Source organism: Solea solea, chromosome 16 (assembly GCF_958295425.1).
Source record: "Solea solea chromosome 16, fSolSol10.1, whole genome shotgun sequence".
NCBI lineage: Eukaryota > Metazoa > Chordata > Actinopteri > Pleuronectiformes > Soleidae > Solea > Solea solea.
Genome location: NC_081149.1, coordinates 24,949,208 through 24,958,491, shown reverse-complemented (window position 1 = coordinate 24,958,491; position 9,284 = coordinate 24,949,208). Strand labels below are relative to the sequence as shown.

Sequence of the window (9,284 nt, the reverse complement as noted above, 5' to 3'; positions counted from 1 at the left end):
GAAACGGTGTAAATTAATTTAAATCAAACTTTATTCACTTTGTAAAGATCTGCAATGAAGACAAACGATGAAATGAGGAAAAAACATAAATAACAAAAACGAGGAGGAGAAACAGAGACAGGCTGAGGTAAAAGGCCTATTTACACACAAACACCCACACCAATGACACATGGTGGGGTTTCAAATCAGAGCTAACACCAGAGTCCAGACCAGAGTCCAGACCAGCTGCTTTACATCCAGTTTAAGTGCTACAGTTAAAATACGACCAAAGCAAAAGAAAAGGGTTTTCATGATATTCACGATCTAAACGTGAGAAAAACAAACATTACTATGAGGAGAAGATGATGATGATGATGATGATGATGATGCAGTTTTTGCTCAGTAGTCACTTTGTTTAAAAGCGTCACAGACGTTTGATAATGAGAAGAAAAGAAAGAGGGAAGAGGGAAGATTTGAGTCTGTGTAATTCACCGGTGACTGTCACCTTCATGTGGAGGCTGCATGCTGAGGGAGGAACAAACAACTAAATGTGATAAAATGTCAAATAGTGAGGAGACATGAAACTTATTCAGTGTGTGAATAAAAACAAAGAGGAAACAGGAGGATCTTTTTTTTCTTTTCTTCCCCTCCTTTGTTCAAACTTCCTTCCACCCTCCCTTCTGTGTCGTGGTCGTCCTCCCTCTTGGTCGGCATCTACTCGTTCTTCTTCTCCTTGTGTTTGAGCAGTTTGTTGATCTCCCTCTTGGCCATGGACGTGTATTTGCTGATGAGGCCGTGTTGGTTCAGGCCGGGCAGCAGCAGCAACACACTCACTGCAACACACACACACACACACACACACGGAAAGTCCTGCTGTTTACACACATCAGAATTCATAAATAACACAAAATAACTTCCTTTTATTATTATTATTATTATTATTATTATTATTATGAACTATTTTTCTTTTTTCCCCCCACTAGATTTATATTTTACTCACCTGTGTGCCGTTTATACACATGCTCACTTTTTCTGAATTAATATTGTTTCTTCATTTCTTGGGGCTTAATTTTTTTCAATTTAACGAGATCATTTTCTCTAATGATTTTTTTAGAATTTATGACATTTTCTCAGATTTTTTTCCCCAGCTTTAAAATGGCTGACAAACGTATCGGTCAGTATCATTCAGCATCAATTACCGGTCTGTATCAGCCTGCGTCAAGCATCAGTCAGCATCAAGTATCGGTCAGTGTATCGGTCAGTACCGACCCTAACCCATCGATATCAGTAGATCATTGAGTTTGTGTTACCAGCATCGTCCCATCCCGAGGTTTAGCTCAGTTTTTCTAGACTAATGAGATCATTCTCCTCAAACTCTCTTCTTCATTTTTCCCTCCTTTGTTTGACAGAAGTGTTGTTCAATCCATAAATTGTGCAAAAACTAAAGGAAGAAAACGTCCATCTGTCGACTCGTGTGGAGTTTTCATGGAACACAGATGGAAAGAGAGGCTACAGTCGGTGTGAAGGTGAAATGTACTCACCGATCAGGTAGGTGAGGAACAGGTTGTGGACCTGCTGTCCGATCCAGGCCACTGCCAACAGGCTGCTGATCACCGAGGCAAAGTACTGACACACACACACACACGGTCACATGACGTGCATCAAGACTTAAAAGGCCCCTTTCAATGTCACATCCATCACATTTAAGAGCTTACGTTCATAAAATATGCACAGAGGTCACTAGTTCTCAGAGTCAACTAGTCAACTTAATCCATGATTAGTTTCCACTTCAAAGATATAAACACATTTGTGTAATCACTTCAGGTTACTGAGAAATGCTGACACAAGTCATGTATTTCAGACGTGTTTCATAAACAAAGTCTACTTTTATTACTTATGTCTTTAAATCAAGCACATTTAAAAATTAAAATAAAAAAAAAAAAGTTTTGTTGGTGAAATAAGTCGAACAGTTGCAAACCAAAATCACATACATATACGGCCATTTTACAATGGCTGCAACTAACAATTATTAAACTATTACACTCAAAGTGTGATTGAATTGCAAGTGAACTTGTTTTTTAATAAACATACCATCTTGGGCTTCTCCTCCTTCAGGGCACAAAGACGCTTCCACCAGCCGACAATGCGGCGCTGGGTCTTCACCAGGTTTCCACAGATCTCATGGAAACGCTGCTGCTGCTCGGTGGTCCTACACACAGACACACACAGACACACACACATCAGTTTCAGACAACAACATTGTCTGCTGAGACATTCCTGTTTTATATTTAATTATATTTAGGTCCTGTTCTTTTGCGGCCGAAGCCGAATGTCTATGGTTGGACAATAAGATACAATTTAACAGCACCATGTGTGCGACTAATTTACTGTGAAACAAACAACAGAAACATAGCAGTGTTTGTACGCTGGCAGCCAACCTGGAATCCTAACTCCATAACTTCAACAACGGAGATGGAAATCCCAGAAATTCAGAGTTCCGACTACAAACGGAACAATCTCTATGACTTTTCAGCTTCTTAAATGTGAATATTTTCTACTTTGTCATTTTCAGCTTCTTAAATGTGAATATTTTCTTCTTTGTCATTTTCAGCTTCTTAAATGTGAATATTTTCTTCTTTGTCATTTTCAGCTTCTTAAATGTGAATATTTTCTTCTTTGTCATTTTCAGCTTCTTAAATGTGAATATTTTCTTCTTTGTCATTTTCAGCTTCTTAAATGTGAATATTTTCTTCTTTGTCAATTTCAGCTTCTTAAATGTGAATATTTTCTTCTTTGTCATTTTCAGCTTCTTAAATGTGAATATTTTCTTCTTTGTCATTTTCAGCTTCTTAAATGTGAATATTTTCTTCTTTGTCATTTTCAGCTTCTTAAATGTGAATATTTTCTTCTTTGTCAATTTCAGCTTCTTAAATGTGAATATTTTCTTCTTTGTCATTTTCAGCTTCTTATTACGTGAATATTTTCTTCTTTGTCATTTTCAGCTTCTTATTACGTGAATATTTTCTTCTTTGTCATTTTCAGCTTCTTAAATGTGAATATTTTCTACTTTGTCATTTTCAGCTTCTTATTACGTGAATATTTTCTACTTTGTCATTTTCAGCTTCTTATTACGTGAATATTTTCTTCTTTGTCATTTTCAGCTTCTTAAATGTGAATATTTTCTTCTTTGTCATTTTTCAGCTTCTTAAATGTGAATGTTTTCTACTTTGTCAGCTTTATGTTACACTCCCCCAAGCTCCACCACAAATCATGCACAAACTGCAGATTATATTAAATATGAATTTATCGGTATCGGCCATGAGAAGCAGGAAGTTATTGGTTATCGTATCGGTTGAGATTTTTCATATCGTGCATCACTATCATCAATATTGATCAGCATCAGAAGCTACCGTTTCCTGAGCTGTAACTAAAAACACAATGTTGACACGGTCAAAATGCTATAATGCTGTGAACTGCTGTGTTAAATGTGCAGTAGTGTGGGGGAGAAAGGACACAGCAACACACGGGTCATATAACAGGGCTTGAGGTGACTGGTGGAGGGACAGGCGGTCACTCTATCCTGCCCTTGGTGTCTGGTTCTCAACACCATGTGCACACAGTCCAGCCAGGAGCTGCACACAAGAGCTGTGTAAAGTCAAAGCAGCATGAAGTGGTCGGACACCTGAGAGCTCAGGTTTTAGCTCGTCATATTGAGGACATCAAAAAGATCTCGCAACTCTCGCCACAGCAGACTCTTTGAATCCAGCATTTACGTTCTCATACGCCGACAACCAAGTCACAAAATAAGACGTTTGAACTTAGTGATGGAGGCAGCCATGGATCAACAACTCCTGTGTGATGTTAAAATCACTGATTTTGGTGTGGAGAGTGAGTGGTTTACAAACTCACAGTGAGATAAAGACGAGAACGTGTTCTGAAAACATCGTAGACTTAAAATGCAAATTGACATTAACAGGTATTTAAATAAAATAAATAGCATAAATAGATGAAACCCATATTGAGCAGGAGTGTCACATGACCTCTCACTCACGTCCTCCCTGCCTCAAAGGTTAGCGTGCATGGTTATGCTAAAAGGGAGAAAATCTCTGTAGTATTATTTGCATAGTTTACTTTTGACTGTTTTCCCCAGAGTTCAATGTTGCTACTCTACACTTTTACATGAATACTCAAGTTTAAAGAAAATAAGCGTTCTTTTCCTGAAACGATGACTTAAATCAATTATTGTAATTATCAAAATCCCAAAAAATAAAGATATTTTTTCCCCATATCGCTCCAGCCCTAATCGAGAATACACAAAGAACACGTACTACAATTAACAAATATTATTTATATTATTCCATTAAAATCAGAAAATATCGATCAGTGTTTGTCAAACCTAGAAACGACGACGTTCTCAAATGTCTTATTTTTGCCCATAAAATGATTGAGTTAATGATTTCTTTGTTATGGAGCAAAGGAACCAGGAAATATTGATAAACTGATAAACATAAATTCATAAACTCACCACTTATTGGAGCCAAAGACTCTGGGAGCGAGGGTTGGAACCAGGTAGTCAGACAAGCACAGCAACATGACAGAGCAGGAGATCCCCGTCAGCACTGAAGGGTCCAGGTAGTAAATCAGCCTGGAGCAGAACGACAAAGCAGTCAGATATTAGACGGTTAGAAACCGGTTTGACTCCAGCGGGCCCTCGGATACAGATACACCACGAGAGACTTGTGCATATGTTAAATGGAGCTGTGATTAAAAACACACATTTGCCAGAGAGGTAAAGGAATGTGCGTTAACAAGAAAAGAAAAATAAATACTTGTGTTATATTAAAAAGATACCCTTTCTAGTCCAATCACAACCTAAACTGTGGTGCATCTATTGTGATGACATTATACCAGGGTCTTTGAACAGCGTTGTTACCTTGGTTATGCGACGTCAGCTCTATTCAGCAACACGGCAAAGTATATCAGGCTACTTTCAAATCTCTGACCCAAGTTGAGAGTTAATATTTAGGCCAACGTAAAGAAGCTTTCGTCATAAATGGAAAAACAAAGAGGATGGGTATGTACACTGAGGAAAATGTGTGAGATAGATAGATAGATAGATAGATAGATAAAAATGAACTCACAGGAAGAGCACGGTGGTGACGCCCATCAGAGCTCCGGGGAACCAGGGCTTCTCCCAGCGCACGACGCGGTCACCAGCCAGGATCACTTCACCCCAGCCCTGCAGCTGCTCCTCCAGCTGAGCCGTTTCCTGAGCCTCAACACAATTCAACACAGTCTATTCAGCCATAAAGTGCAGAGCATGTCGACGCTCCATGTGATGTTAAATCCACAAATCAATGACATTTCAGTTTGAGTCATAAAAGAGCAAACAAATGAGAAAATGGTCACATAAAAAAAACATGTTCTTATTTTAAGTCAGAATCAGAAACAGTAGGTGATGCATTTAATAATATTTGACTATTACAGCCCTTAAATGGAAAATGTTCTGACTAAATTCGACTAAAACATCTCAGATGACTAAAAGTAAAATGGTCTTTTAGTCATAAGACTATAACTAAATCCAAATGAACACTGGTTCTAACACGTGATAACAGTCAGGCACTGATAGAGCAAACACGTCAACATGAGGTGATAGAAGTTTTACCATGATTGAGAAAATCGTGAATAGAGAAAACTTGTGAGAGCTGAAAACACTGTCTGGCTCGTCAATAAACATGCGTCGCTGTCTCATTTACGTTAAAAGATGTAAGTGGGAATGACCTCACTTTTGAGTTGACCATAGTCCTTTGAAGTTGGAAAACACTTACTCTGTGTTATTTTACTCATCGTGTAACTAACAGTGAAAGAAGTAAGTAAGTAGTGTTGGCACGAGCTTCATTTTGGGGTTGAACTTCCTCTTCCTTTAACAGCAACATGATAATGTTAGAAATCACACTTGCTTGTTGCTTGAGACAACCGTCAGAGGAAATGTTCAAATCTTTCAGCGCCAGTGATAGTAATTAAACTTAATTTTGACTTCAATTTGTTCATTACCAAGAGTCTCGTCGGGTTATTTTAGTGGCACGGAGGTAGTGGATACATTGGATATTCAGCGCGGACAGAACAGATACGTGGCTTTCATGTCCACTAATTAGTGCCAGAGGTCAAAAATGTAATTTCCTAAATGTCATAAAAACATTAATCCTACTAAAACTACAACTAAAATCCAGCTAGTCTTTGTCAGATTTACATACCTACATAATCCGACTCATAATCCGATTAGTCCTGCATGTATACAGTTATCCTGCTTTTCCACTACATGGTCCCGCCCCGCCCCACCACAGCATGTCACAGCTCTCCACTAGACGGTTTGGTCGGTTTTCAATTACTATAGCTTCTCCTCAACATGGGCGGGGTCATCAAAGCACGGCTGCATGAAACTGGTGACGTGGTTTTCTACGTGACACAAACTAGTGACTTGTAAAGCAGTTGTTTTGGGTGTAACTGAATCATTAGACTCAGTAGATTCTAGGATTTGTTCACAGAAGGATTCAGTACTTCCCGTATGACCGGAGCACAGAATCTGTCTGACAGTCACTGATTTTCTGTTTCCTTTGCTAAATGTTGCAGAATAATGCATGTTTTAATGATTTTTAGGTATTTTTAAGTTTTTTTTTAACTTTGATCTACAGTTGGACAATGTTGCCTTTGATTCTTGTCGAACGTCACGCTCATGACTCTTTAGTGACGACACACTCTGACAAATCGGTGGCCTTCGGTCTGTTGACGTCAGAGTTTAGTATCAGAGAACCTCATCAGAGGAGGAACTAAAAAAACACCAGGAACCAGGTTCAATGACCACCGGAAAGGCAAAATAGCCGTGCTGTGACAAAGCGCTATTAGTTAGAACTTGGTGTTCTGTGTGCTCACCAAAATGTCCTCCCCAGTCTTTGACCATGAAGTAGACAAACTGCAGTACTGTTGGTGGACATCATACGGCGCCTTTCTTCAGACAACACCAAGAGTCATGCTCCATCTAATTTATATCACAGTTAACTAACAGTTTTAAGTTTCATTTGCAGATTTTTCCAGACACTAATGTAAACCTTAATATAGAAATTGTCATTTTATTTATTATATAAAGGATGAGGATGAACGCCGGTCGGAGGGGCCCCCTGTGAATGTTTGCCTCGTGCCTCGTGAGACTGTAGAACCGTCTCTGACTGGTCCACGGGCGAACGTCAAATGAGCTAACATGCGCGCTACCAAGCTAAGCTAGCTGCTAACAAACGCAGCAGTGTTTAGTGACGCACTGTCATCGAAACTCGTCCGGAATCACAGAGTCGTTGTTTATGTTGTTGCTGTTGCTGTTGTTGTTGTTGTTCTTCACTCGACATGAAAAATCCACCTTTCATCTCTAAACACCAGCCGCTGCGTGGACGCCACCGGAGCAGCACAGTAAGCTAGCGCTAAAGCGGCTGTCAATACTCACGAGCAGGTTTGCGCTTTTGTTGTCGCCTTCAGCCATGGTTCACGAAGCAGCGTGGGTTTGACTTCCACCCGTGGATTGTTCTTTAAATGTGTGTTTTATAAAGAAAGCGCAGCAGGAGCCCGGACACTCGCTTCCTCGTCGGTGCTTCAGCTGTCACTGTAACGGTCAAGCTCTGGCAGGAAGTTTTTATCGAAAATCTGCGTCAAAAAAAGAGGAGCCTATGACTTCTGGGAAATGTAGTGTTACATCAGCCTCATGTAAAAATATGCCAGATACATCATCATCACTATCATTATTATTATAGAAGCAGCTTCTCCGACAATGTTGATGAACGATTTTTGAAAACAGAACTGTCTCGCCTACAGGACTGGAAATGAAAGACGGGTAATAGCTCAAAGGCAGATCCCACACTGATGAAAGGACACGCCACCGCATCATGACTCAGCCCTTCTGGTGTCGAGGGACGGGAAAGGAAGGGCCTGTCCTGTACGGATACCAACTTCCATAAAACATCATAGGTGAAAGGAAGATATTGTTTTCATTGCACTGATATTTTCTGTATGTATGTATTTATGTATAAATCCATTGTCTAAAGACAAAAACACACAGATATGGACTAAAGCATTAGATAACTAACTCATGTTTCTCATGAATTGTTCCATAAAAATGCACATCCACCAAAACTCTCCTGTGCTCAGCTGTTACCTAACAATAAATGCATGAAATAAGTGGGGGGAAAAGTTGGAAATTACACAAATCTGAGAATCGACATGATGAAAAATCATGCCTTTGAAGAATATTTCAAATAACTGATAAACTGTAGAATATGTTATTCTTTTTCATGCATATTGTGAACGATTCATGCCAGGTTGTGCATATTTTTCATGTATTTTTTTGTTATTTTGTGTCTACTGTAAACAACATTAACTAAAATACTCACACTAACACACGATGGTGTAGTGGTTAGCACTCTCGCCTTGCATCGAGAAGACCCCCGTGTGTGCGTCGGTTCTCTCCGGGTTCTCCGTCTTCCTCCCACAGTCCAAAAATATGCAATGTGGGGATTAGGTAAATTGGACACTCTAAATTGACCATAGGAGTGAGTGTGAGAGTGAATGGTTGTTTGTATCTATCTGTGTGTGGCCCTGCGATGGACTGGCGAACTGTCCAGGGTGTACCCCGTCTATCGCCCGATGTAGCTGAGATTGGCACAGCACCCCCCCGCGACCCTCTGGTGGAGGATAAGGCGGTAGATGATGACTGACTGACTCACACTAACTCAGCGTATGCACAAAAATGAGCTCATTGAAACCCGATCAAATCTCTTTCATTTGACGCATCATAATAAATACCTTTTTTAAGAAAAAGATTTTTATTAATGTTGGAAATGCAGGAAAGGACTGATGTTGGTTTAAAACAACCATTTTATGAGCACATTTTGGTGCTCTCGGTGTGTTAATGTGACTTTTTTTGAAGGTGCATCTAATGGTTAACTTACTTTAGTAATTTTTTTAGTAAATTTTGTGATTAAATAATCGAATAATCGTTGCAGAGCTACACACACGTGGCAGAACCAATGTTGTATAAAGTACCTTTAAGTGATACTTGAGTACCTGGCTCTGCTCGTCTACGTGTGTCCTTGAGCAAAGACACTTAAGCCCATGTTGCAGCGTGTGAATGTGTATGAAAGATGTGTGAATGGATGAATTGGTGAGAACTGTAGCGTTAAAGCAGCTCATCAAGACGTGAAAAGCTCTATATAAATGCAGACCATAATACCAGCTCTTCTTCTTCTGATTTTATTTGGTAGTAA

At 39.5% G+C, this 9,284-nt stretch overlaps 1 protein-coding gene across 3 annotated transcripts; it reads right to left on the bottom strand.

The window, feature by feature from the left end:
• Positions 1-13: 13 nt before the first annotated feature.
• On the bottom strand, positions 14-7,822 carry arl6ip1 (ADP-ribosylation factor-like 6 interacting protein 1). 3 transcript variants are annotated; one of them, XM_058654113.1, is made up of 6 exons: positions 7,472-7,822; positions 5,121-5,248; positions 4,505-4,624; positions 2,071-2,188; positions 1,521-1,605; positions 14-812 (listed from the first exon to the last, which is right to left on the bottom strand). In XM_058654113.1, exons 1-6 carry the CDS (start codon positions 7,505-7,507, stop codon positions 694-696), a joined length of 606 nt encoding a protein of 201 aa, XP_058510096.1. In that variant the 5' UTR covers positions 7,508-7,822; the 3' UTR covers positions 14-693. The 3 variants fall into 3 exon arrangements, with proteins under 3 accessions (XP_058510096.1, XP_058510095.1, XP_058510094.1); XM_058654112.1 differs by having other exon boundaries at positions 5,121-5,254; positions 7,472-7,821; XM_058654111.1 differs by lacking the exon at positions 7,472-7,822 and adding an exon at positions 5,645-5,662 and having other exon boundaries at positions 5,121-5,254.
• Positions 7,823-9,284: the final 1,462 nt, after the last annotated feature.

Bases quoted from the DNA above. Each gene is read 5' to 3' on its own strand.
- arl6ip1 (XM_058654112.1), bottom strand. From the start codon at position 7,507: ATGGCTGAAGGCGACAACAAAAGCGCAAACCTGCTC. The intron at 2,189-4,504 runs GTGAGTTTATGA...GTCTGTGTGTAG, and splicing joins GTCTTTGGCTCCAATAAGTG to GACCACCGAGCAGCAGCAGC. The intron at 1,606-2,070 runs GTATGTTTATTA...TGTGTGTGTCAG, and splicing joins AGGAGGAGAAGCCCAAGATG to TACTTTGCCTCGGTGATCAG.